At 40.4% G+C, this 27,083-nt stretch overlaps 2 protein-coding genes and 1 long non-coding RNA gene across 14 annotated transcripts; 2 read left to right on the top strand and 1 right to left on the bottom strand.

Annotated features, from left to right (window-relative positions):
- Positions 1 to 850: 850 nt before the first annotated feature.
- Positions 851 to 3,765, top strand: LOC122884020. 5 transcript variants are annotated; one of them, XR_006379777.1, is made up of 10 exons: positions 851 to 865; positions 935 to 946; positions 1,168 to 1,379; positions 1,481 to 1,513; positions 1,741 to 1,798; positions 1,896 to 1,960; positions 2,847 to 2,915; positions 3,221 to 3,337; positions 3,426 to 3,484; positions 3,563 to 3,765. It is a non-coding gene; the product is annotated as an uncharacterized LOC122884020 (long non-coding RNA). The 5 variants fall into 5 exon arrangements; XR_006379778.1 differs by lacking the exon at positions 851 to 865 and adding an exon at positions 1,611 to 1,642; XR_006379779.1 differs by lacking the exon at positions 851 to 865 and having other exon boundaries at positions 1,481 to 1,517.
- Positions 3,766 to 7,298: 3,533 nt separating this feature from the next.
- cfl1l (cofilin 1 (non-muscle), like) lies at positions 7,299 to 10,223 on the top strand. The gene is made up of 4 exons (XM_044213304.1): positions 7,299 to 7,563; positions 8,712 to 9,001; positions 9,242 to 9,318; positions 9,431 to 10,223. The coding sequence occupies exons 1-4, from the start codon at positions 7,561 to 7,563 to the stop codon at positions 9,544 to 9,546; spliced, it is 486 nt and encodes a 161-aa protein (XP_044069239.1). The 5' UTR covers positions 7,299 to 7,560; the 3' UTR covers positions 9,547 to 10,223.
- A 2,321-nt stretch (positions 10,224 to 12,544) lies between these two features.
- On the bottom strand, positions 12,545 to 26,345 carry rrbp1a (ribosome binding protein 1a). Of its 8 annotated transcripts, none has more exons than XM_044213283.1 (28): positions 26,140 to 26,344; positions 22,944 to 23,683; positions 22,504 to 22,880; positions 21,150 to 21,304; positions 20,877 to 20,999; positions 19,827 to 19,979; positions 19,459 to 19,577; positions 19,076 to 19,229; positions 17,865 to 18,003; positions 17,452 to 17,633; positions 17,322 to 17,356; positions 17,158 to 17,233; positions 16,976 to 17,013; positions 16,782 to 16,863; positions 16,639 to 16,679; positions 16,466 to 16,544; positions 16,285 to 16,377; positions 16,116 to 16,202; positions 15,941 to 16,030; positions 15,729 to 15,821; positions 15,567 to 15,617; positions 15,382 to 15,462; positions 14,993 to 15,076; positions 14,705 to 14,782; positions 13,929 to 14,012; positions 13,734 to 13,829; positions 13,146 to 13,289; positions 12,545 to 13,061 (listed from the first exon to the last, which is right to left on the bottom strand). In XM_044213283.1, the coding sequence occupies exons 2-28, from the start codon at positions 23,663 to 23,665 to the stop codon at positions 13,023 to 13,025; spliced, it is 3,495 nt and encodes a 1,164-aa protein (XP_044069218.1). In that variant the 5' UTR covers positions 23,666 to 23,683; positions 26,140 to 26,344; the 3' UTR covers positions 12,545 to 13,022. The 8 variants fall into 8 exon arrangements, with proteins under 8 accessions (XP_044069218.1, XP_044069217.1, XP_044069220.1 ...); XM_044213282.1 differs by having other exon boundaries at positions 22,504 to 22,976; positions 23,010 to 23,683; XM_044213285.1 differs by having other exon boundaries at positions 23,010 to 23,683.
- Positions 26,346 to 27,083: the final 738 nt, after the last annotated feature.

Genomic DNA, 27,083 nt, shown 5'->3' with positions numbered 1-27,083 from the left:
GATACCCCTTTTGTGTCTTTTTTTCTGGTGGTAACTAATGCCACTCCCATCAGCCTCAGCTGTACTTTGTGTTTAGTGCTAATTAGCAAATGTAAGCATGCTAACACACTAAATTAAGACGATGAACATGGTTAACATTATACTTGCTAATGCACTTTAGCAATGTCATTGTGAGCATGTTAGCATGCTGACGTTAGCATTTAGCTAAAAAGCACCAGTGTGACTAAGAAACCTAAGAAATGTGATTCAAATATGGAATAGAGGTTTAAAAACAAGTAAATGTTATGCAGGCTATAGAGTTTTTGACAAGTGACGACTACATTTATAAATTATGGAAAGTAATTGTGACAGTTACTATTTGTTTTTTATTTTCCTCTTACTGCATTTTCCGACTTCCTACGCCAGTATTCTCGCCTTGAGATCTGCAACCTCACCCCTCACCTCACCCACTCACAGGCGATGAGTACAAGAAATGGGCAGAGTGTGAGTTTGAAGACACGCAGAGAAGGGGCATGTCAGCTGGTGGCTGCAGAAACTATCCAAGTACAATCACCTTCACAATCTTCCCTCCAGATTTTAAATCCAGCACTGGTGTATGTGTGTCATAAACCAACATACAGTGTGTCTTGGCTGCTGTAACGCTGTTGATCAGCTCCCTGCTAACCCTTGCTTTCCTTCCTAGATTCCTTTTGGATGAATCCTCAGTTTGTCATAAAGCTGGACGAGGCGGACCCTGATGATGGTGAGGAGGGCTGCACCTTCATCGTGGGTTTGATGCAGAAGAACTGGCGCCATAGGAGGAAGATGAGGGAGGACATGAAGACCGGCTTTGCCATCTATATGGAGCTGCCTTTAAAATGACAATGTAAGTAATAATACTCATGAGATTGTATTTGCACTTATTCTGTCTTATTCTGTTTTTGTCTTTTTCTAGCTGCCTGAGGAGGTATGTATACAAAAACAAAGGCACTTCATGAACTTGTTGCTGAGAGCACTCATTTTTAATGAAGAATGAGTTTTTAAAGAAATTGGTGTTGTTCAATTTTCAGTCCTGAAAATTCTCTCAAACTGCCATGCAGATATTTACACAATATAAAAAAATGGGAGGTCAGAGGAAAGGTATAGGGCGCCCTCATGTGACGGTACTGCATGTGTGTCATTTTCCAGTACTCTGGCAAAAGGCAAGTGCACCTGAAGAAAAACTTCTTCCTGCACAACTGTTCAGCAGCACGTTCCGAGACCTTCATCAACCTGCCAGAGGTGTGTAACCACTTCTGTCTTCCTCCTGGAGAATATCTCATCATCCTCTCCACCTTTGAGCCCAACAAGAACGCAGACTTTTATGCGCTGGTGCTCTCTGAGAAGCAGGCTGATTTCCAGTAGGTTCCTTTCAAATAAGTGCAATTTCATAATGACAAATAGCAATCATATAATCATAGCATTCAAAATGATTATAACTTTGACTTCTTGCTGCTTTTAGAGAGATGGATGATCCTGTAGAGTGCCATTTTGAGTAGGTACAATAATATCCCTTGATATACGGTATGCTTTTGAAGATTAATATTGATATTGATATTTTAACAAAAGAATGATTACTTTGTCGTGTTTAGATTGATACTGATGAAGATGACACCAGTGACAGGTTCAAGAGACAGTATGATAACAATTTGAGACATTATCTTGTGGTCTCAAATCATTGTCCTTATGATCTACAAAGTGTCTGTGTCATGTGCTTCTTAGGATGTGAAGATTTCTGCATTTGAGCTGCAGAGAAACCTCAACTGAGGGGTGATGAAGAGTAAGAGAAATTATTTCTTTCTCCTCTTTCAAAAGTTCAAGATGTGCCCATATGTGCACCTGACACTCACAACAATTTATCCCTGTTCTATTTTCAGGAGATGACATCAAAACCAGTGGGTTTAGCCTGACAACTTGCCGCAACATGGTCAATCTGCTGGATGTATCCTTCCTTTCTATCCTTAGTTATTATTTCCCCTTAAATAGCTTTAAAGGCATAGTGTGACATTTTGGGAAATACACTTTATTGGCTTTCTTGTTGAAATTTAGATGACAAGGTTGATGCCACTCTCATGTCTGTATGCGAAATATACAGCTACAACGAGCAACTGGTTAGCTTAACTTAACATAAAGTCTGGAAACGGGGAAACAGCTAGCCTGGCTCTGACCAGAAGTAACAAAATTGACTCCAGGAAGTCACTGTGCTGGTCCAGCACATAACCCCCTGTAAGACCACAAATTACAAAGTTTTTGTATGAACTAAACAAACGAGATTGCACAGAACCAGGTTAGCTGTTTTCGGTCCTTATGTTAAGCCAGGCTAACCGGCTGCTCGCTGTAGCCATATATTTAGCATACAGACATGAAAGTGGTATTGAGATGCAAGAAAAGAAAGTGAATAAGCATATTTCCCAAAATTTTAAACTATTCCTTTAAGGCTGAAAAATCATCTTATTCATCAGTGTCTGACAGAATATTTTTTTTAGTAGCATGTTCCAAATTTTCATTCACGCTATATAATGTTTACACTGAATTAAATATTCCAACTGAAGACTGGAGAGCAAATGGAGATATTTTAGATGTCTTGTACTTTATTTTATACATATTGCCCCCAAATTAAACTGGACATATCTGACATCTTTTGACACCTCTCTGGATCTCCACTAGAATTTACAATTGTGTTCTGCGTGTATGAACAAGGTTTGGCTGCACATCATGAGTTTTCTAAATGACCAACCAGTAAGCTCATGTCTGATAGAGGGCCAGAACCTGCCACACATTACTCTGTATGGAGCATGTTGCAATTTTCCTTGACATACTCTTCAAAGAAAGATGGAAGCAGCAAGGTGGGACTGGTAGAATTTAAGATCCTGTGGACAAAGATTGAGAATTTCCTGGTGTGTCACTAATATATTTGTTTTGGCATTAACACTCCATGCGTAACATAGTTTCTTAGTAGAATGGTGACAGCACATTTAACTTGTTGGGCTCTCCATTAGGATCTGTACAAAGAGAGAGCCATAGACCAAAGTGGCTGCATGAGTGCCTCTGAGATGCGGATGGCTGTTGAGGCTGCTGGTCCTCTACCCTATAAAGAGTTAGAATGACAAGAGGGTGCAGGATACTGGTTAGATTTGTGTGTTTTTCCCCATTATGTGCTGTTAGAATTTATCTCTAAGTTCATCTCAATGCATTTCGGCAGGTTTCTCTCTCAACAACCCTCTGCATCAGATCATTGTGGCCCGCTACAGTGAACTAAACCTCACCATTGACTTTGACAACTTTGTGGGCAGCCTGATGCACTTAGAGTCACTCTTCAGTGAGTTTTTGTCATTGTGATGACCTTTTTATCCTACAGCCAGGCAGACGTTATGTAGTCTTATGATGTTTTCTTTTATTTACAACAGACACATTCAAGACCCTGGACAAGGATGGGTCTGGTGACATAGAGTTGAGTTTTATGGAGGTAAGAGCCCATCTGTGATAATGACACAAAAATATAACGCGATCACACAGTGACTTGTGCTTGTGTTTTCATCCACAGTGGCTGAATCTGGTGCTGTTGTAGAGGAGCCCTGACTGTTAACAGTTGAAGAATCCAGACTTGTGTTGAAGAGTCATCATATCTGAATATTTGTCAGTTTGTGTCTTGTGTACAACTTAATCAATGGATACTGATCTTGAGGGGAAAGTATTTCTATGAGTTTGATTAGCCACAAACATAATAAAGACACAATGCCCCACAAATAAGCTTTATCTGTTTATTTAGTATTCAATAAATAAGATGTCCATTTTACACAGTATGTATGTTAGAGAATGTTATTGTGTTAATCATTTATTTCTGCCCTCTATGTTGTTTCAAGTGCTAACTTCAAGAAATAGCTCAACATTTGGGACAATACACTTATTTGCTTTCTTGCTGAGAGGTACACAAGAGCATTGATACCACTCTAATATCTGTGCAATAAATATGAATGCTGGTAGGCACATTTGGACAGAGCCAGGCTTGCTGTTTCCCCCGTTTCCAGTCTTTATGCTAAACTAAGCTAACTAGCTGTTGTGGTAGCTTCATATTTACCGTACACATGCGCATGGTATCAACCTCATCTAATAAAACAGGCTGTGAGACCATTGTGAGGCATCTTCTCCCTTTCCCTTGTTATTGAAGACTGTTATTTCACATTCACTTACCACATCATCATATCTCTGATGCTATTGTTTTCTAGCATGCCTTAGCAAATAGTTGTAAACCTAGGCCAAACAATATCTATTATTGTTACAGTACAGACAGGAAGAGGACACTGAGATGGACCAGAATGCTCTTCATTGAACAACGGCCCGAAAGAGTAGGTATGGAGAGAGGGAGGTCTGTAGGAGAGTGAATGCACTGGAGACAGGAAAGCGCTGGGAACTAGAGATCACTGGAGACAGGAGAAACGTGGTCACTTGGAGAAGGGGGATATAAGATTTATGCCGAGTGGCATGGAGAGTCCTAAACTCGAACGAGGTCAGACACATACTGAGGTGAGTGCAGGGCTTTTATGCTGACTGTGATTGGGAGCTAATGTGGAGGAGGAGTGTGATTGAGAGCAGGTGTGGATCATTTGTGGTTAGTGGAGCCTGGAGTATCCCTGACAATTATCATATCTATTATAATGTATCATTATATAATTTCTATTATTATTGTAATTTCTGACTGATAGTCAGCTGAGAAAATATAACTGACCACACCCAACAATAGTGCAACAGACTTGAAACTTGAACAGAGGTTAGAACAATGCAATGTTTTTTTTCCATACAATATTTAGTGCAGTTACTTTTTACAGACCAACCCAAATCTGTGTGAACCATAACATCTACAGCTAAAAACAGGGTTCCCACTATGTTTAAAACCTCTAAGAAAGGGTCTTACTTATGAGTCAAAAAATTCTTAGTAAAAAAAGGACTGCAAAGCTTTGTATGAAAAAGCTAAAAGCTACTTTAGCAAAGTTTAAAGTCTGATTCTTAAGTAAAGACTTCAGTGATTCACAAGTGTAAAATAAGGACCCAAAATGCTGCCCTCAAGCTCTGAATCAGCCAATATCAGGCCTTCAAAGTGAGGTCTCATTATGTATTATGAAGGACATTATTCATTAAAAAATCTTAATTGAATTCAAGGATACAGTAACCATTTTAAGTAAGAACTATCTGTGGACTATCTGTGGAAGTCCTCTAAAATGTTTGTATGTTAATTAGATATGTGTATAATTATTTCTTGGGTTTTTTTTTCAAAACAGAGAAAACGGGGATCGACTTAAAAATGAATCCTTCCTTACAAAGTTCAATTTATATATTTGGAATCAGTTTAATTTGCCATATGTTTTCTTATTCACTGTCTTTCTTTATGGATTTTGATGCACAAATTGAACTCTTCAGACATACCGGCCTGGTCTTTGGTGGCAGATGGCATCTCTCTCCGCAGGGTGCAACAGGGTTAGACATCACATGCAACATAACCCAAACACAGATGGCTAATTCACTACCTGTAATTTACCAGTAGATGTCAGAGTTCTCATGGATTTGGGTTTGCTGCTTTGACGTCACTGACTGGGTTGTGGCCAAACTTGCAATGTGCTTGCAGCAGCATGAAGTTTTCAACTGACAGAGAGTTATGCAGCAGCCATTTCCTGCTCTGTGTGATTCAGGGTTGTATTTCCCCTTTTTACTACTTTGAAAAGTTGCTGCTGGCTACCACCAGCACCAGCTATGATGAGAAAGCTAAAAAAGCAACCACCAAAACCATCAAGCCACCAAAAGAGAGCTTTCTGTGGCTAATTCAATCATACTTTCAAAGCATATGTTAGCAGGCGAGCTATGACGTGTGCTGACATTTAGGCACCCAGGTTTTTGGAACAGAAGCTTGTCCGGATGTGGGGCGGGACTCTGACTCTCTGTAAACCACTAATCCACACAGAGGAAGCAAAGCCACAGAGAAGCTGAAGCAGAGTATCTGCATTTAAAAATAGTCACTGTGGAGGAAGAGTTTATTATGCACTAAATTCTGTAGCAAAAGGAGAGTTTTGAAAAAAGCACCTAAACTATGCTTATCATCTAAAATAAGATGAAGAATATTATTCTCTCGCTTGCCAATAAGGCAGCTCAGTAGTTTACACAGGAAGTGACTTTTGTCATTTGTAGTCGTAGTATTTTTCATTTAATACCTCCAACAAAAGCATGATGTTACAGCAGACAGCAGCATTACATTACACATTTTGCCTCAAAAAATCCCATGTGTCTCTGTGTGTGTGTGTGTGTGTGTGTGTGTGTGAGAGATCCCTAAGTATTCTAAAATCTTTACTCACAATACTGTATGTATGAAGCAGAAGAAAATGGAAATAGTCAGTGAAGTAAAAGTACCCAAAAATTGTACTTAAGCACAGTACTTGAGTAAATGTATGTAGTTACTTTCCACCACTGGAAAGGGTATGGTGTGGGACCAGAGGAAAGTGGCAGGGGGGCCAAGGTTCCCCTACTGTGAACTGGGCCCCTAATTCCTAGCTACACCCCTGGACTTTACAGAGAAGACCCATATATGTGTTCAAGAGGAAACTTTTAAATGCATTTTCTTTCTTGTTTCTTGTTGGGGTTTTTTTTGATTGAACCCTTGTCTATATCTATTTACTCTTTGAATCAAGCAGTTTTCCAATACCCTTGCAACAACATGTCATGTATGTATAATTATGCTCCTTTTATATGTGACTTTGGGCCTCTGAAACAGAGAGACAAACAGGCCCGGCACTAAGTCTGCACTCTAATTTTGAGTGCGACAGTCACTTTTTGTGAATCATATATACTGCACTGACTCATCAGTCTTCACAGAATGTGACTTTCATATCATGAAGTTCATATCATCCAGACTGATCCTCTTAGGTGGTAAATATGTGTAATGTTTGCTGTGTTAAGTCTAGACATAACCAACTATTAACTAATAGAATCAGTGTAACATCTCACTTTCTGTAGATAGATAGATAGATAGATAGATAGATAGATAGATAGATAGATAGATAGATCCTTTCAACATATCTGTGCACTCATCCTACCTTTTACCTTATAAGGCCACTGAACTGCAACTCAGCAGCAGATGAGTTATATGTAGACAGGTTCGTTCTCCATATAAGGGTGTTACGTGCCGCTCCCACCCATGACTGGCTCAAGCTCACCTGGGGTTTTACCTATTAAGGAAGATTCTATACCTCTACCAAACTTAAGAAGATGGAAAGGGTGAGAAAAATGTTTGTATTGTGCCAGACAATGAAGCACATACTGTATATCCATTGTGATTTAGGCTTCAAACATAATGTGATTAAATGCAAATGCTGAGGTTGTAGCTGAAACTGTCACACCTGGGAAGAGGGGGGTGGGACTACTTTTGGAGGTGTGCTCATTTACCCCAGCTCCTCCTCTATGAGTCAACCTGCTCTCCTTCCTTATGACCCTTCAGCATTTTGACTGCTGCTGCCATTTTTTCTCTGCTGCCTGTTTCCTTCACACATCAGAAGCAAAATGGTGAGTAGCTTACACAAAGAATTTGGCTGGATTGATTTGCGCTGTCAGTTGACTTCTTCTTTGTGGTTTGTGTGTCCCACAGGACATGTAATCTAGAGCTGATGAAACTTTAAAGTGCCATATCCTCATTTTAACAATATATGTAACAATGTGTAAACTCAGTGAAGCCTAGTTGTCAATATATCTAGAGTGTGAGATTTTCATTTGAAGTTTCTTTGAGGAAATGGCTTGCTGAGTGAAAAGAGAGTTTGGTATTTGAAAGGGCTTGTTCAAGGTGTGGTTTTGCCTCCAAAATGGAGGGAGCTTCGTTCGTGCTTCAAACTTGTTCTGAGAGAATCCCTTGGGGCGGTCTTTCTTGTGCTAACTTGTTCCACAATGACTGGAATGTGACAGAGCCAAAGCCTTGAAAATTCATAGGGAAGCTGCACCCACTGCATGTTAGAGCTGAAAAGCTGGTAGAATATTTGCACATTGAATTGCCTACATAACGTTAACACTTCAGTCCAAAGTCTAGTTTTGAAGAACTTCCTGTTTCTTCATCTTTTAGTTCTGCTTTGTATCTCAAAACCAAACTACAAGTGAACAATGTCTGCTCAAATATGAGCTAAGGCCCAAATCTCACCAAAGTGCTCATACTGTGATACTGTCTTTTGTCATTTTCTCATTTTACAAGAATTTGTACACTTAACTGGCAAATATGACTTGGAACTGAAGTCCCATTATTCAAATGATAAGGAAGTAGTCTTCATAGAAAATAGCTGCTCCTGTCACTTTTTTTTTTAATTAATTGAATGAAATTCATCCATTTGCATCTACTTTTAAGGTTCTTATCGTCATTCAAAATACAAAATCTTACAGTTGCAACAAAATTTAACTAAGAGTTACAAAAGCAATTGTAATTGAATTTTTTTTGTATTTGTGTTTCTCATGTTCTGTCTTAAGGCATTATGTAACTTAATGTGTGGAACATTAGATACATTTTGAATTCATTAGCTCACCAACACTACATGTGACCTGTGGAGTCAATACCTTCCAAATAGTGCATCTAATAAAATGTCATTGTGTCAACAAAACAAGTCATAGATGCTAAGTTTTATTGTCTTTGGGGATTTCTTTTTGTACTAAATGCCGACATGTAATGTTTTAAGGCCTCTGGAGTAAAAGTCGCTGACGGAGTGAAGGACATCTACAATGCTATGAAAGTAGTGAAAACAGATGCTGATCAGACGGAGCGTATGAGATTGGTGGTGCTTCACATCAGTGGCACTTCTATTGACGTGGAGAAAATTTTCCGGGAGAAAGATCTGGAAGACGTGGATGATGTCTACAAGTTCTTCCTGGGTCTGCTGGATGTTAAACATTGCCGCTACATACTGTATGACTGCCACTTTGAAACCAAGGAATCAAGCAAAAAAGAAGAACTGGTCTTTTTTATGTGGTAGGTCCTTGTATTGCTATTGAAGCATAACTACTCTTAAATGTATTTTTTTTCCCCATCTGCATCCTCAACTGATTGCACACTGTAGAGAAGGACTGGCAACATAATCTTGATGAAATTCTCACGTTTTTAAGAGCTAATCTTATTCTGAGGATACACATTCTTGAGTGTATAAATACTTATGTTAAAGTAAACAGTCTCACTGTGGGACACTTGGATAATGATTTCTCTTCATATCAGGGCTCCTGACACAGCACCCATCAAAGAAAAAATGAACTATGCTAGCTCAAAAGAAGCCATTAGGAAGGTCCTGACAGGTACGTTTTTGTTTATTCATCACATTAATTAGACTTTCCTAGACATTGATAACAATATAGTTCAAGTTGAATGGTGTTCCCTCTTTTTAAGTAACTCTTATGTCTTCAACAGGTATCAAACATGAGCTGCAGGTGAATGAGTTATCAGATTGCAGCGACAGGGATGCTTTTGCAGAAAAACTGGGGAAAGGCGTAATCAAAGTTGAGGGCCACCCTGTGAGGTCTTGAGCGCTGGGCATTTCACAAACCGCTGTTTCAAACCCCTGCTTCATAACATGGTCAATTTAAAGGGATTTGAGAGGATAATGGCAAAGTTTCCAAATTGACTTTGTTGTTTAGAGTGGTTCAACAAAGCTTAAAGGGAAGGGTTGGGCTCTGGATGGGATTAGATTCCTGTAACACAAACCTCTGATGTTTGTGCCCCACTAAACTGTCCAGTCACACCAGTTTGGCTGTGAAATCAGTCTTGTTCAGATGTATTTGTTTTTCATTTTTTGACATGCTATACATTAATGATATTGTCTGTCACTTGACTCTTGGTACATTTGTATTTCTCAAATCAGTAATTTGTTGTTTTTTATACATACATAGTTTGAATGCCTGCATACTGCAGTACACACAATTTGCCCCCCTTTTATGGATTGGTTAATAATGACAGGTTCACAGCACACAACTATATCCTGTAAAATATCCTAATGAACACCCTACTAGAGTTTACTAGGTCAAAATGGCTGGGCCTGTAAATTTTGACATCTGTTTTTCTTTTTTTTTTCTAGACTGTTACATTTTGATGGAGACCTATAATAAAGAATAGCACAACTTTTACAAAGTAACAAAGTTACGCTGAAATTGCAGCAGTCATTGCACTGTCTTGAGTATTGTCAAATAAATTCAATGCAACCATATGTGCAGGTGTGTGTGCTGTTTTTCTTTTCCCACCTTTTTAAGAAAGAAAGATATTACTGATTTGGCAGCGCAATTAGAAAAGTTCTGGGTTTGTCCTAGTTAAGTGACATTATCAACTTTAGCCCACTATTCAGTGGTTAAGTCCTGAGATTATTATTATTATTATATATGGAACCACACTATTTAGTTTCATTTCATGAATTCTCCATTCATTTCATTCATGATTGACAAAATGTGACTGGTACTCTATCAGTGCCATTTGAAGTTTTCACAAACCAGGCATTTACATTAGAACCCATATTTACTGTTTGAGTCTAGTTATTGGTAAAAATGGACTCTTTCAAAAAGCAAGTATGGATGAAAGCTATAATTAACAGGTAGCTGGTGGTTGGTACCTGGATGTACTGTATCCCAAAAGGATTCTCATTCCCCTCAGAAAACTTGGGGTGTGTCAGCGTCAGACTCGGGAGGCCAGATTTACTGGGTTAGCCAGATGACTTTGGGCTTACCCAGGTTTTCAGGTGTAGGAGTTAAACCAAGCATTACAAATGATGATGTCCATAAGAAACTGGTACACTGGAAATATGGTAAATTCTTATAGGACTATAAAACAGAGTTTTGAACAAATAGCAGGTAGCTCTAGTTTTTAGTTGTAAATGAAATTTGCAGTTAATTTTATTCCTCTTTTATATTCCATCACTGCAGCCATAAGGACCACAAGGTGAATTTCCTAACAAGATGTTTATGGACTCAAGGATGTGTGTGTATATATATATATATATATATATATATATATATATATATAGCAATGCCATAAATAAAACTGCAAGACAAGCAGTTATCTGCCTTTAATGGTCACATCTTCACACAGATTTTGGCACGGCAAATTAGTTTTACACTTGGATTTTTGTACGGATTTAAAAAACAAGATCGTCTTAATTATTGAGCTTTAGGGGTGCTGGTAGGTGGATTTTGCTAAACTTCGGACAAAGCCAGGCTGTTTCCCCGTTTCCAGTCTTTATGCTAAGCTAAGCTTACCGGCTGCTGGCTGTAGCTTCATATTTACCATAAAGACATGAAATGATATCAATCTTTTCATCTCTCAGCAAGAGAGCGAATAAGCATATTTCATGTTTTGTGTTTATAACAGTTTTGTTCAAAAGTGAACACAAATGTTATGTTTCTATTTTACTATGGAGTTTTTGTATCTTTTGTTGGATATTCCCCCACATGGGCAAACTGTTCCTGTTGCACGTGAATGGCTGTTTGTAACAATATGCCGGTATTTTTGTCCTAAACATATCATGTACTGCAGGTTTGAAGGTCATCAAATGAATGCATAACCTGGAAGCCATTTGGAGAATTGTGTGGACACACCAGCACACCCAAAATCAGCCCAACTGAACCAACGTGGTTTTTAGGCACCCTGATTTGATGACGGTCCTTCCCGCCGTTCGCGAGCACCGCATCCGCCTGACACGTTCCCGTTTGAATCGAACCCGGACCGTGAACTGTCTGTGTCCATGGCATCCCGGTGTGCGCCCTACCTGACGGTTTGTTTAATGTTGCAAGTTACCACAATGAATTAAGGACTGAATAAAGTCAAGTTTAAATTTCCGTTAAGTTTCGCTTTATTTGTTCACCCAGCCACCCTACTTCTTTCTATATTTTTTTTCATAAAAGATAGCATTGTGGGTGTGTTGGGGGGAGGGGAGGATGACGCAAGTAAAGACAGATTAGAAATCATGCCTGAAACAAAACCATACATGGCTGTTTGAAAAAGCCCGCAAACGAACTCCATCTTGTAATATACTTCCTGGTGTCTGAAACCATTGATGCGACCTGAAGCTTACTGTGTAAAGCTTTAAGCAATGCAATGCCACATTTTTAAACATGCTTTTAAATGATAAAGAGATTGGAGCTATTATAGTGTGCTATGGGGAGAATTTATAACCCTCCATTTTACTGTATGATGATATATTGATGTGAGGATGTTGCTGTGAAGTAACACTTCCTGTCGGAAACCTAGACTGTTCTCTACATAGCAGAGCTGTGACAGGTTTTTTGCGAACAGCTTTTTACCATGGCAGGATAAGTTTTAGTTTTAAAATGACAGTAGTCATTCTTGAGCCAACACTGTACCAACTTTTCACACAAAGCAGATGCACAGTGTATGTTTTTGCAGATTTGTTGTTTGATTCACACAGGATCTGAAACTTTGTCAAAATATAATCTACTCACAGTAGCAAACTTTTACTTTGCTTCCTGTCTGCATGCATTGCACCTTTACAGCAACTGTGACACAGACACTGAACAGGAATTACAGAGCTACACTGTAGTTTATTCACTCATACAAATTCAATGTGTTATTGGCAGCCAACTACAGAGGAAAGCAGGCCCTAAACGTAATTAAACATTGAACCATAAAATGTTCCCATCATTCAACCACATAGAAAAGACATACAAAGTAATTGCACAGGTTGATGTACGTCTGACGTACATTCGGTTTCCCTTTTTAACACTGAACTATGGGGAAATATTTGGAATATAAGGCAGGGGGATAAATAACTTCTGACATAGCCAGAATTGTTGATGGAATGTGGGTTTCAATAAAGATTGTAGCAGGATTATCTCCTCTAATCTTACTTTGAAATGTTCATAATATTAAACATTTGTTTCCTACAGTTGCAACAAATGCAATCAACTACAGTACAAGAAAGAAATAGTTTTGGAATGCATAACTATGGTAATCATAAGGCATATTTGGCAGTTTTTTGTAGTGTCTGCAGTTCGTCTTCTCAGACGGACGTTCCTTCCTTCAGCTCCACGTATTCTCCCTTGAAAACGGGAGATAAGAAAAAGATTAGACAATTTGAGTTTAGAAATGTGTATGTGTAGTCTTACCATGTCAGCTGTCTCACCTTGCCTTCCAGGTGCTCCTGTAGTGTTCTCACTGTGTCTCTCTCTTTGGTCAGCTGCTCCTGAGTGGCTTTGAGAAGCTGCTGGAGCTTGGTGGCTGCCTGGCCCAGGTCTTTGGACAGCTTCTTCTCCTTCTCCAGGCGCTCCTGTTCCAACAGCAGTAGCAAACATTACTTCAAAGCACTAAGCAAAAATGAGACTTACAATGGAGACCCAAAGTGTTCATATTAAATAAGACGTGAAATAAATACAAACTATAGCCTGTAATCATAAAGTTGTGAAATAGTTCAGTAATCTTTTAAAACTCATTATTATTAAAATGTTACTTCTTTCTGCTTCTTTTCACAATAAGAGTTTATTGCAGGTCATTTTAAGACATCAAAGACTTACTGCTTTCCATCTTTCAAGGTGATCAGTACAACTTCAAATACATTTTAACTATGATGCTGAAGCTCGTTACTGTAAGGAGCAAGGCAACATATCACTCCGAGATACTCTGCAGAATATGATATTTATATTTAATCCTGGACTGATGAAAAAATAGAAGCATTAATCACAGTTAAACATTTGGATGTCATTTGTTACCGCACCTTGAGCTGAGCAACATTTTCTTCAGCTTGTGGTGACTCTGCAGAAACCTTCAGAAAATCCAGCTGAGCCTGAAGTTCTGTTATAGTCTTTTGAGCCTGGAGGTTGACAACACACACACACTGATGTTAACCACCGAGAGTTGTCACCCTCTGGTGTGACAAGACTAAAAAGAGTGCATCAGCGATGGCTGCTACCTGCTCGCACTCATCCAAGAGCTGCTGTCTTTGAGCCACCTCCCCATGCAGCTTCTCAGTTGTCTGACTCAACTCGTTCTGGACCTGATGGCAGACAAAAATGGCACACGCACAATAAATATACACTCAGACAAATGACTAACACACTACATATGTGTATCCAAACATTCTTGTGCCAAAGCAGCAGCACTACACACACACACACACACACACACACACACAAAAGCTGCTCGACCTTTGTGTCAAGTTAGTTGCCTCTCAGACTATTTCAGGAGAAAGGCTAAAGTCAAACACAAACTTTCTGTTGCTGTTAAGAATTGTATAAACAAATATCTAAAAACAGAGGAGGAGAAGTGAGCATGCCGAAAAAAGGTGAGAAAAAGCAGTGGTTAGAGTTATACCCACTCAGACAGTGCAAACAGTGGTTAGCATAAACAGCTGCTGTGTCGGAAGAGTACTGGACAGACTGGAAATACAGCACTTCTTTATCAGTCATGTGTTACCCAGTATCCGTGTACAGTGGCCACATCCTTGATTTAGGACTTGGGTTTGACCACATGTGTTGAGCCAGATCACAAAGACGTGTCTTAATAAATACAGAGTAAGACATCAGTAACAAATGTATTTTTGGGATTTTCTATTAAATTGAACCAGGCTCATTTGAGAAGTAATTAAAAAACAAACAAATAGTAACAAATGAGATCTTAGGAGAAGTGTCCTAGTCACTGTCCAGTACTCTCTGACAAGGAAGTGAAGGGTGACCTTTGCACCCTGACCTGACTGGGTTGAGCCTCAGCTGGGCCATTCTGTTCTCGCTGAACCCCCATCGTGATCTCGCCCAGCTGCTCTCTGACCTGAAACAGGAAGCCGTCGCTGGTCACACAACTTCCCATCCATGAATCCCCTTTGTGTTGCATCACTGACACCTCACCTTGTTGGTTGTGTCGGAGGGATTTCCACAAATTCCTTGACATGTCTCCCTCTTATGTCAGTTACACTGATACATGAATATGTAAAGATTGTTGTCTGGAGGATGGGAAAGCAAGTTAAGTCAGTAACTTCACCTGTGCTAGCTCCTCCTTGTGTGCCTGGGCCTCCTTCTGGGCCACGTCCAGCTGGCTCCGACACTCTGACAGCTGCAGCTTCAGCTGAATACAGAGCACAGCATAAAAGTGAACAGATGTCAGACAGGTATTGTTTCAAATGCACCACAAGAGGGTGATACCTTTAAATATGTGAAATGTGTTTCTAGGATTATATCAAGTATGGATTGCCAATTATTTCTATAATATTTCATTAAGTTTTTAAAAAATCATATTATTCAAACAATAAAATGTAAAAGTTCATGCCTCTTTAATAGGGAAACTTTAACATAAAATACAACAAATAATTTAACAGCAGTGCCAGTTCCAATGAGGTTGCTGTCATCTGTCGATTTAACCTGCTCATGTACCTGCTCCATCTCCTCTGAGGTCCCCTGGTTGTCTGACTGCTTCTCCAGCTGGGCTTCCAGAAGCATCATCTGCTCCTTCAACTGTAGGGAGGACCAAAATAAATAGTTTTACATAGCAGCACACATTTTTAACCTGCTAGCTTACCTCAAGGGGCAATTTAAACTGAGTGTGGAAAAATCCCCACCTGTTCTACACTTTTCTTTTCTGCTTCCAGCTTGTTGGCCTTCTCCAAAGCCTGGTAATGTGTGAGAGGGACTATTGTGAGGTTTTAGAAATAAGGAAGGGGGACCCACACATGGTGAAAACATGTCCAAGTCAGTGATTTCAAGGAGGTATTATAACTTACCTCCCTCAGCTGTTCCTCTGAGTTAGCCATCTTGGACTTCCATACCAGCTCTTCTTCCTCCACACTCTTCTGCAGATGTTTCAGCATTCCTTCCTAAAGGAGAAGGGAAACAGGATTAACTGAGCTGTATAAATTTACTCCATATTCACACAACACACATAAAAACAATACATACATCCACAAATACACATTTATTTATTTTATTCACTTACTGTTTCAGCCAGGACTGTCCTGTACTGTTCACATTCAGCCTGCAGTGAACCATGGCTCTCCTCAGCCTCCTTCAGTTTCTCGAGCAACTCCTGAAACAAAGAAAATGCATTAAGAACTTCTTCTGCTGGGCTAATTCAAAACAGTATCTGGTAACAGTGTAAAATTGTGGCTTACAGGCAACGCTGTGCTTGACTGAGACTCTTGGCTCTGCTGGCTGAGAGCCTCCTGAGCTTTCTGCGTAAATACTTGTAACCAGTTGGACTAAGTGAGGAGAAAAGCAGACATAAATAATTCATCATCATCATCAGAATAAAAGATCATTCAGCAACTCCTCTTTTCCTACCTGCTCAGTCTCTACAGGTATCTGTGGGAAGAGTGTCTTTAGAGTTTCTTTGGTGCCAGTTTGAAAAGCTGTCAGTTCTGCCATAACGCTCTGCTAAAACAATGGATGACATAATCAGGAAGGTGATTAAGAGCAAAGCAGTCTAAATTGATAAGCCACTAGTGTGTAAAGAGAGTCTTACTGCATCAAAGGTCATCTTTTCTCTCACTTCTCTCAGCTCCTCTTGTAGTGAGGAGACAAGGGCATCCTTTTCAGTCAGGCTAGCCAAAGAACCAAAATAGACAAAACAGAGATCAATAACAGGCCTAACAATATGTGAGACTGAGCTTTTTTCATATGCCGAGATTAATTTACCTGTTCTGTAGTAGTCCAAGCTCTGCAGAGCTATCTGACTGCTGAAACAGAGTGGACATGCAAATGAGACACTGAGGTAATTTTTTGTTCTGCAAGGCAGCTCTGGAAGTAGAATCATGCAAGACATCGAGAGGTACACTTACTGGTGTGTTGTTAAGTTGCACCATCTGTTCTTTGAGGTTTTTAAGTTCATCCTGAAGTGATGTGATGAGGCTGGCATCCTCACTAAAAAAGGGGCACGCAATTTGGATAACGTATAAATCAACAGAACAAACAAAAAGGTGTGGAAAATCCATAAGATTTGAGTCAAACAGATGGATAGTAAAAAGCACAATACCTCTTATTTCTTTGCTCTAGCTCAACAATAGTGTTCTCCTGTTAGAACAGCAGATTATTTGTGATTAGCAGTGCCACTGTCCACATCTTTATATGAATACATTCATATTTATTTCTCCTGGATAATCAAGAAGTGATACTATTTGGTAATTAGATCTAACAGCAGATGTTTGCAACACTTACAGCAGCTTCCTGCTTCATCTGCAGTTGCTTCAGTTCATCGTGAAGTGTGCTCAACTGGTTGTCTCTCTCTTGGAGGCTGCAGAGGAGCCATAGCATTTCAATCAATAAATGGAACAGCTCTGGATCTGATGTTGACTCTGAAGAAAGGACGCTCAAACACTTACCTGAGCTTTAGCTGTTCCAGTTCTGCAGCGTTCACCTGCCAAATCAGACACGACAAACATCCTTAGTGGTGACTGTGTGGTCAAGCGTCTGGCCATTTCAGAAAACTCAAACTGACAATGCAGGTCTTACCTGACTGTTATCCTCCTCCTTTTTGGTCTGACTGGCCTCCAGCAGTGAGTTGATGGAGGCCACCTGCTGTATAAGCTGGCTTTTCTCTGCCTGTGTCTCCTCCAGCTGGGCAGTGAGGGCATCCACCTGAGCAGAGTGCTCACTGATCTTAGCCTCCAAACTCCCAATACGTACCTGAAACTCTGCAGGGACAAAGGCAACTATCAAAACACAGCACCCACAACTTATTCCATGTTTTACATTCTGTGATATAGCCACTGGTCCCAGAAAAAACCCCAAAGCTCAAGAATGCCATACATATCAAAGATGTAACTTCTTTTTCCCATTTTCATTTTTTACTATCAAGATGCCAAAGTAAGTCCTATGCCTTAACATCTGGTAACCATTAAAACCTTGTTCCCCCATTCTCTGACCTGAGAGTGCACTGCTGTCCTGCAGGGCATTGTCCAAAGTGGCCTGCAGGCTGCTGTTTCTACTCTGTGTTGTTCTGAGCTCCTCGCACACCTCCTCCAATCTCCTCTGTAACTCCCGCTCGCTCTCCGCATGGCTGGCCTGACAACAAAATTGAGCAACATGTGTCAAACAGCAGGGGGCAGCAAAGATTCATAAAATTATCCTACTTGGCAGCATTGACTCACAAGGCAATATCTGTGCACGTGTGGACTGTGTCCCATTTCTATTAAGTATTCTTAAAATATATTTCCACACATTCAGAGAAAATGACAACTATGGGACAATCAGAATATCCTTTGGCTTGAGGTTGTGTAACAAGAAAATAAAAACAGATATTTGGTGGTCAAGCAATTAGTTTGGATTTCTTTAAGGAAGTATCTCGTAGTAAGTGCCTTGAACTTGAGGGGATTTTGAGATGATTAGCCTGCCTGTGCCTCTGTGACAAACTCAGTCAAAGCAGCTAATTGTTGATGATGACAGAACGCTGATCACAGTCCGGCAGCAAATATAAATTTCACAAAGACAGTAAAACTCAAGTCAAAGAAATTAGAAAACAACCTTCTTGTATCATTTGAGCATTTCTACACATTGACTGATGGCCGGGGCCGATGCACAACATGTTTGAAGACCTTAAACTGCTAGGAGGGATGTTAGTAAATGATTGAACTAAATGAACACTTGAGTGTCAGGAAGTGATGACTCACTTGCTCCACATTACCCTTAATAGTATCAGCATTTCATCAGTGAGTGACTATGTAGGCTGCATGTGCATATATACAAGAGAAGAGCAAATGAATAGATAATGTAAGGCAAGGATGTACTTCTTGTCTGAAAGTTGCAAATAGCATCAGACTGTTCCTGCTCTTTTACAGCCAGTTGCAGAGAGCTGGAGAGGAGAGGTGCTCGGACATGCACACATTCCAGCTGGTGCTGAGAAGCATTTTCCCTGCAGCCCCATTATTGTATGGCTGCATTCGAGCTCAGCCCTGGGCTCTGTGATTACAAGGCAATTAAACTTCCCATAACATTAGAAGGTTGGGGGATGGGTTGGGGAAAAGTCTAGGCTTGCATTTTGTAGAGACTCTGTAACTAACTCAAACACCTTAAACTTAATCACGACCAATGTAATTTATAATAGAAGTGATGTGGTGTTCCCACAGGCCAAGCCAACCTGCAGCAGGGAGAGCTGCTTCTCAGTAGCGGAGACCTTGGCCTCCAGCCCTTTCCTGATGTGCTCATCAGCAAGCAGACTTTCTGTCTTCTCTCCAAGTTCCTTGGTTAACTTTGCGCATTCCTGACGCACTTTGGCCAGCTCAGCATTTTGTCTGACAACAGAATGAAAGAGACAGACAAAGAAAGAGAGGTGGGGAGAAAGAGTCAGAACACATGCCTCACAGAAATATGAGCCAACCTTCAGGTCTGGTACTCTGAACATGCCTTTTAAGTTGTATACAATGTACTCAATTGCCACTTTAATTATTATCAGTATAAATACTAAACTGCACGTCATTACGGATCACTGCTTCTCATGTACTGTTACAGGGAAAGACTCACTTGCTCTCAGCCTGACTAGTGGCTTGGTTGAGGGCGTCGCGGAGAATGGAGTTCTCCTGCTGTAGACAGGCCAGCTGGGCATTGGGGCCTTTTTCCAGCTGGTCCTGCAGGCTGAGGATCTGTAAAATAAGTTGTTGTTTGTTTTGTTTTTTAAATAAGCCAGCCATGTTGGACTCTCGCACATTGGACAGCTGCTTTTAAATCTGTCTGAAGACAACAAAATTTCAAAAAAGGAAAAACTGCATTTTCACTTCTCATTAGCAGCCAGATCACCAGGAGGGCAAAAAAGGACAAAATGCAAACTAAAAAAAAGGTACTAATCTGAATTGTACATTAAGAAATTGTAATATTTGTGTATGAGAACTGACCTTTGCATTGAGCCCCTGGGTCTGGGCTACATGGTCCTGGTAACTGGCCTGCATGCGAGCTTGCAGAGCAATCATTTCTTGCTCCCTCTTACTCAGTTGGGAACTCAGCCTGGTCTCCACACTGGCCACCTTGGACTTCTCAGCAGATAGCTCCTGATAAACAGACAGCACAGTCAGAGAGCATATACAGCTTCATTGTAATGTGTCTGTGGCAAAAGAGCAAAGGGCCATTTCAGAGTGAAATACATCGATTGTCATGAAATTTAGTAGAGACATCTATCATCCTGAATTTAATTTATTTTTAAGATACCGTGGCTTTTCCTCTGGTGCCACCATGATGACAGTTTTTCATTCAGCACTTCGGGACAAGAAAATGTGAAAAGTAAAAAATAGGTTTCCGAGAAATTTGCTAATGATAATAGTCATGGTCATCAGAAGTACTAAATTGTGTGTAGTGTTTACTTTGCACACAAGATATCTTAAAATATACAGGATAGACTGCCATGACATTTGCTGAGCAAAATCATGCTACCCTAAGGATGGACTTTGACCTTTCATGTACTGCCACCCATAAACTGACCCTTTTTTCCCCCCCCTCTAAAAACATGATTTTACACGAGATATGCAACACATCTCATGTAATATCTAAATGTAATGGGTGGATTACCATGAAATTGAGTGAGCCCTTTATGCTTCTTAATGGATGTGGCCTGTGAATTGCAGTCACCTTGATAACATTCCTCTAGTGCCACCTTCAGGACAAAAGATAAAGACGACTGCAATCTAAATGTCAGTACACTTATATGTTCACAGGAGAATTAACCCCTCTGCTGCCACCTTAAGGCCAAGCTGCACTTTTTGCCTCAATAGTTAAAAAAAGATCTAAGAATAGTAAAGATTTTCATCCATCCAACAATTTTGTTTTCCGATGTAATGAGTATTAGAGTCTCATAGGGCAGCCAACATGACTATAGACCAGACAATGTGTTGTGGCAGGAATTTGGCACCATCTGCAGCTTTATTGACCAGAGAGACACTTGTACGTCTAACCTTGGTGAGTTCTCTGAGACGGTTCTTCGCTGCAGAAGCGTCCTCTTGTTCTGCTGCCAGCTGTTTCTCCCTCTCCTCCAGCTGTTTCTTTAGTATGGCCACTGGGTCTCCTTTCTGAGAAGCCTGAAACGCATACGTGCACAGGAAGAAAGAAAAAATAAAGTGGGTCTCCCTACAAGTCTCACATGCATTCAGTGGACTATTATGTGCCTGTACACTCCAACTAGTCTAAGAGGTGTCTTTTTCTTCATCATTGACTGCAGTGTTGCATACCATGTGCCAGGTGTCCTGAATGATGCCGACTTTCTCAGACAGGATCTCGATAAGCCTATGAGCCTCTCCCTCACTGAATACCATGCTACTGATGGTGGACACCAGAGCCTTGTAGGGCAGGTACAGCGGCGCATCAGCAGAATCCACAGCTACCACTAAAGAGGCAAACACAAAATATTTCATTGAAACACATAATAACACAGTGGCATAAGATAGGGAATCCAGAATTAATTTTTTGTTTAAAACTAATTAGCCAGATGGTTTTAAAGCTCATTACACTGTCACAGTGAAGTCTGAATTCCCACACTGCCTCAGAAAAAAGGACAAGGTTGTGACTTCTTTGGGTCTGGGGCCATGGGCAGCTTCGGATGGCAAAATGATGGGGAACTGTGGCACCAGGCGGAGACGAGCCTCAGGAAAGGGAGAACCTCATACCCCTCCCTATTCATTGTCAGGGCACTGAGAGCCTTTGTCAGCTAACAAAACAGGGCAGTGGTGTTTGGACAAGCTGGCATGCTCTATGCCCTCCAGAGTAGAGTGCCAGACATTACACACAACTGCCATTGGCACTACTTTCCACTGATACACAGCTAGAAGTTCATCAGTACTGACAGGGTATTACTGCCTTAGATTGTGAGTGTAAGTGCGTGCGACTCAACTGTACCGACATGCCCCACTCCACCCTCCAAACATTCAAGTGCAAGTACCCTCACCAGTGTTACGGCTAATGTAGTTCCTGCCTAAATAACCACTTCTAATTCAACAGGAGAAGGCTAATTTTATCAAAGATGGTTCTAGTGTAACAACACATTAATAGATTACAATGGCTTTGATCCTTGATATGCACAATCAGAATCAGCTTTATTGCCAAGTAGGTTTATGCATATAAGGAATTTGCTTAGGTATTTTGGGGCAAAACAATAAACATAGAAGAAATATAAAGAAACATTATAGCTGCTGCACAAGTGCGAGTCGGGGACGAGCATTTTGAGGAGGAAGAAGAAGGAGGAAGATGAAAAAAAGAAGACAAATGCAGTCCATCAGCAGAACATCCCAGACCAAAGTTATTAAACCTTGAAGTCACGCTTCTCTAATCCACACAGCACAGAGGCTGAGTAGACATTAGCATGTTTATTCTGCATCACCCAGGACTCAAACTCACTCTGGCTGGACCATTTGTGGAGGACAGTCTGAAGATGCAGTGTGGCAAGTTTGGTGTCGATTGCGTAAAAAATTAATTACTGTTTCAAAATTATAGATATAATAAAATAAAATGAGGTAACATTTAAACAATAAAATGTATATTTACAAGTGCAAAATTTTAAGTATATATCTCTAAAACATATCTACTTACCAGGTTCAGTCTTTTTCTTGGAGGCCTTCTTCTTGGGCTCCTGTGCTTTTCCTGCAACAGCAGGAGCCTGCTGAGATCCCACTGGGGGCACTGCCATCACTGGAACGTCTTTAGTGACAGCCTCCAGCACTGGGGCAGTCTTGGATGGAGCCGGTGAAGACTTGGCTGGGACTGAAGCAGACTTGGCAGGTTTGGCTGATGCAGGGGCAGACTTGGCTGACGCAGGAGCAGGGGAAGGGGCAGACTTGGCTGAAGCAGGAGCAGGGGAATGGGCAGACTTGGCTGACGCAGGAGCAGGGGAAGGGGCAGACTTGGCTGAAGCAGGAGCAGGGGAATGGGCAGACTTGGCTGACGCAGGAGCAGGGGAAGGGGCAGACTTGGCTGAAGCAGGAGCAGGGGAATGGGCAGACTTGGGAAGCAGGAGCAGGGAAGGGGCAGACTTGGCTGAAGCAGGAGCAGGGGAAGGGGCAGACTTGGCTGAAGCAGGAGCAGGGGAAGGGGCAGACTTGGCTGAAGCAGGAGCAGACTTAACTAATGCAGGGGTAGGGGCAGACTTAGTTGATGCAGTGGCAGTCTTGGCTGGGGCAGATGCAGACACAGGGGCCTGGGTTGATACAGGGACTGCAGAGGACTTGACTGGGGCAGGGGCAGCCACAAGTGGAGCCGATTGGGTAGAGGCTGGCTCGACCTTAGCCACTTTCTTCTTCTTCTTCTCTTTAGGCGAGGGCTCAGCAAGAGCAGAGCTTGGTTCAGCAGCAGTCTTGGGCTGGCTGTCTGCTGACGCTGCAGTTGGTTTAACCTCAAAAGCAGGAACAGGCTCAGGAGCAGGAGGAGCAGCTACAACTGGGGCAGCAACAGGCTCAATGACTATGTCATCAGCTTCAGCTTCCTCTTGAATTCTCTCAGGCTCTGGGATCTTTCCATTGGGCTTTTCTTCTTTCTTCTTTCCACGGCTCTTCTTCTCAGATACTTTGTCCTTCTTCTTTTTCTCAGAGCGAGCAGACTGTATATTACCCAACTCTCTGCGTTGTTTAGCCAGGGCCTCCTCATAAGAGGTCTCCTTCATGGAGAAGGTGGAGACAAGAGCAATCCCTAAAGCAGAGATCACCATGAATCCACCAAACACCACTATCCCAAGGGTCTGGGGGTCGTAGATATCCATTGTTTAATTTCAGTTAACCTAAAAAGAAAGTGGCAGACTTGTTAACAACTAAAAAGATTATTTTTCTAAAAGAAACTGTAGACAAGCAAAGATCAGGGATTTCTAGGAGGAGAGAAAGAAGTTCATACACGAATTCAAAGGTAAGCCAAAACTGTAATATCACCAACAGTATTTCTCTGAAACTGAACGCACTGACAGCAGCTGTATTAACAGAGCAGTTGATGAGATAGTATTGTGATTAATGCCGTATGGCGAACAACCACAGCCTTTGCCTCCAAAAGCCTCAAGGTGTCACTGTTATCCTCATAAACTTTTGCCTTGAGACTGGCTACATAATGCAGACCAGCAAATCTTTATCAGCAAACTGTGTGACAAACAGCAGCTGCTCAAAGCCAACTTGCCATCTGGCCTTCCACCTTAGGCAAAACATGTGTTCATACAGCTCAAATTCACCCTCATAGTTAAATCTCACACACTGCTTCATTTAGAAGCCCAGCACTAAGCTTTCTGAGTAAGTACAAGCCAAAGTCAAATACAATTAAATATCAGCACCAGGTTAAGTACCCCCTCCCCCCAAACATATGATTAAGAAAATCTTCTTGAAACATTTCTTTAAAAATATGGTTTACAATATATAATGTCTAATTCACAATATTTTGTTTCAAAAGTGTCTGACTTAACAGATTGAATTTATTTGCACATTAAAGTGTTAATTTTGTATTATTACACTGCTGTTGTAAGGTGGCCTAAGATGAACTAACATAATAGTGGTCCGATGTGAAAATGTAATTTTACTCATCAGAATTATTTTTGTTGCACTATACAACCAGAAATGCACCAATATAAGGATCATTTTATTTACATATACAAACATCTTCATGCCTGCTGTTTCTGCTAATGTTGCTGCTATAGTTCATACACAACCATCAAGTTACTAGATCCAACTTTTACACAAAAATGACTTTTTCACATTTGATGCAGATGCTAAAATAATCACAGCTATTATGGAGTTAAGTGCATGTGTGAAAGGGGCTCAAAATACAACCTAAATATGTATTTAAAAGTAGGGAAAGAGACCCAAACCATATAAGCAAAAAGGATCACAAAGTTACCAGCAACTGCTCAAATTCCCAGCAGTAGCATGGTGGTTAGTGTTCATTTCCTGCCCTGTATAAAAAAATAATAATAATAAAGACATCCCTTTAAGGCTCTTAAAGTCGCTAGTCACAAACCAGAATGTTTCGCCTACAGGGAAGGAAAGTTGGCTGAGAGAAGATGGCAGCTTAGGGACACAAAAACCCCTTCTTTGATTTATTCTTGCAGCACTATCAGTTATATCCTTTTTCATATTATGGATGGGGATGTTATCCTTAAATCAGAAAATATATAAAAGCAAAAAAGGACAATGTGGAGCTTCAGTGTTTTAAAACATTGTGACATGGTAGAGGAAAACTGCAGAGCTACTTTAGTATAATCGAAACAGAGTCCAGAGTCCCTGTTCATTGCAGGGTCAAAAAACTACAAAGCAAAAGCAAAGGGGAAGAGTTTGTACTGCCTCCTAATCTGTGATGTCACACGTCAGTGTATCTCCACTCAGACTAAACTGAAAAAGATAACGTCAAGAAAACCAACTCAGGGTGACTTTCTGAAGATGAAAGTGCATCTCACGACCCTTAAGAGACAGGATTACAAGATGAAACTTACTAAGGTGCAACAGTTACAAACTATATACCCTTCAGGTCTAAAGTATCTGGCTTTCATTCTTCGGCAATAGAATATCTACAGGGGTTGCATTAGTACATATTATAGTCCTCCGCAAAAATGAAAATCTATTAACTTTATTACGCCATGGAGGTAAAATATGTAAATGCATATATATTTTCCTCTCCATTATAGACAGTACTTGCCTTTCATTACTTTTAGTTTCAGACATAAGGATAAGAAATATTCGTACAAAAATCACCCATATTTTACCCATACTTTAACACAAACGCATTGACTTCTAAGAACTTTTAAGATAGTTTATTTAATATCAAACTAATAATAAAATGATCATACTGAGACCACAACTGAAAAAGACCTTGAAGATTTATGAGACATTAAGGACACCCTAACGTTACATCGTTATTCATTCAAACATGCATTAAAACAAATAAAGAGTGCGTAATCCTGTAATTATTTTCACGTGATATACTTTAAATCATTACTTGCTAGCTAGCATTGTAGCTAATACTATGAATCAATGAACTTGGCTATCGTCCTGCACATTACGGCATAAAGTATCGGATTACGTTATAAAACTGTAAATTAAATAGCTAGAGAAGAAAAAAAATCAAAATTTTAGATAACTTTAATCGTCTGTCTTTCTGTACTAGGAGTTAGCTTAAGAGTTAGCAGTACCGTTAGGTAGCTTTCCAAGCTAACTAGAGCTGACTCAATGAATAAAAAAAAAATTCCAAGACTCCCACACTTACCTCACTGGAGATGTAGCTACGTCTGCTTGCTTCAAAGAAAATGGAGAGAAGGCAAAAAGCTTAGAGTTGTAAGTTATATGAGGTGACTTCTGCGCAAAGCTACCTATTTTCCAGCTAACTAGCTTTTTTTCCCAGTGCTCTCCCCCTCACTCCGCTGGAGAATCCGTGGTCTGCTGTGAAGTCGTGGCACTTCGAGCTGGCTAGACGTGCTGGCCCCGTGCCCCAGATAGCGGCCATAAATCTAAAAGGCTTCTGATTGGCTGGAATGCACTAAAGCCGGAAATGAGCATGCCGGGAGTTGTAGTTTCTACCTATGTGAAAAGGCTGATTTAGTCGTGCAGTTTTCCGTCAAACAAAAGTGGTTTGTTTGAAATGGAATGTAACGTAGTACATTTAAAGTACAGTCTCAAGTACATCTCAAGTAAAGTGCTGAAGTAAACATTTTTTAGTAGGCTACCGACCTTTTTCTTTAGTATATTTGGCTATTTTGAGAGACGTCACACATTTTATTTTTTTACTCCATCAGATGTAAATACAGTTGTAAACAGAAATAGTAACAGTAGTAGTTTTGTTTGCAAAAACATACAGTTTTCGCCTTTGGGTTGGCCTTCATTAGCCTTAAGGTTGTTAAAATCATATTATTCTATCTGGTTGTATCGTGTAGCCATATGCATATTATGTATCAGCTCGTTCTGTTCAAGCTGATGATGTTTGTTTATACAAATATCCCCAAAATGCAGCCAGACATATTTGGTATCTTCAATGAATTTAAAACATAGTTCTGTGGGTTTGAACAATACTTGGCTGCACGTCATTAGGGGAGCATTGCAATGAGTAGGCTATTTATCTTGAATGCATCTTTAACTCTGATGCATAAATACACTCTACTGCTGGTGGTAATACTCACATTTATCCAAGTCATTTGTTAAAAGAAGGACTTTATT

This window comes from Siniperca chuatsi, linkage group LG11, assembly GCF_020085105.1.
Source record: "Siniperca chuatsi isolate FFG_IHB_CAS linkage group LG11, ASM2008510v1, whole genome shotgun sequence".
Taxonomy (NCBI): Eukaryota; Metazoa; Chordata; class Actinopteri; order Centrarchiformes; family Sinipercidae; genus Siniperca; species Siniperca chuatsi.
The sequence above is the reverse complement of the archived record's forward strand: the minus strand, read 5'-3'. Positions and strand labels throughout refer to the sequence as shown.

Excerpts from the sequence above, each read along its gene's own strand:
- cfl1l (XM_044213304.1), top strand. Across the intron at positions 9,002-9,241 it reads GAACTGGTCTTTTTTATGTG|GGCTCCTGACACAGCACCCA; the intron begins GTAGGTCCTTGT and ends TCTTCATATCAG. Across the intron at positions 9,319-9,430 it reads CATTAGGAAGGTCCTGACAG|GTATCAAACATGAGCTGCAG; the intron begins GTACGTTTTTGT and ends TGTCTTCAACAG.
- rrbp1a (XM_044213278.1), bottom strand. The coding sequence starts at position 23,665 with ATGGATATCTACGACCCCCAGACCCTTGGGATAGTGGTGTTTGGTGGA. Across the intron at positions 19,578-19,826 it reads CCCAGGGGCTCAATGCAAAG|ATCCTCAGCCTGCAGGACCA; the intron begins GTCAGTTCTCAT and ends CTTATTTTACAG. Across the intron at positions 16,378-16,465 it reads AAAAGATGACCTTTGATGCA|CAGAGCGTTATGGCAGAACT; the intron begins GTAAGACTCTCT and ends CCATTGTTTTAG.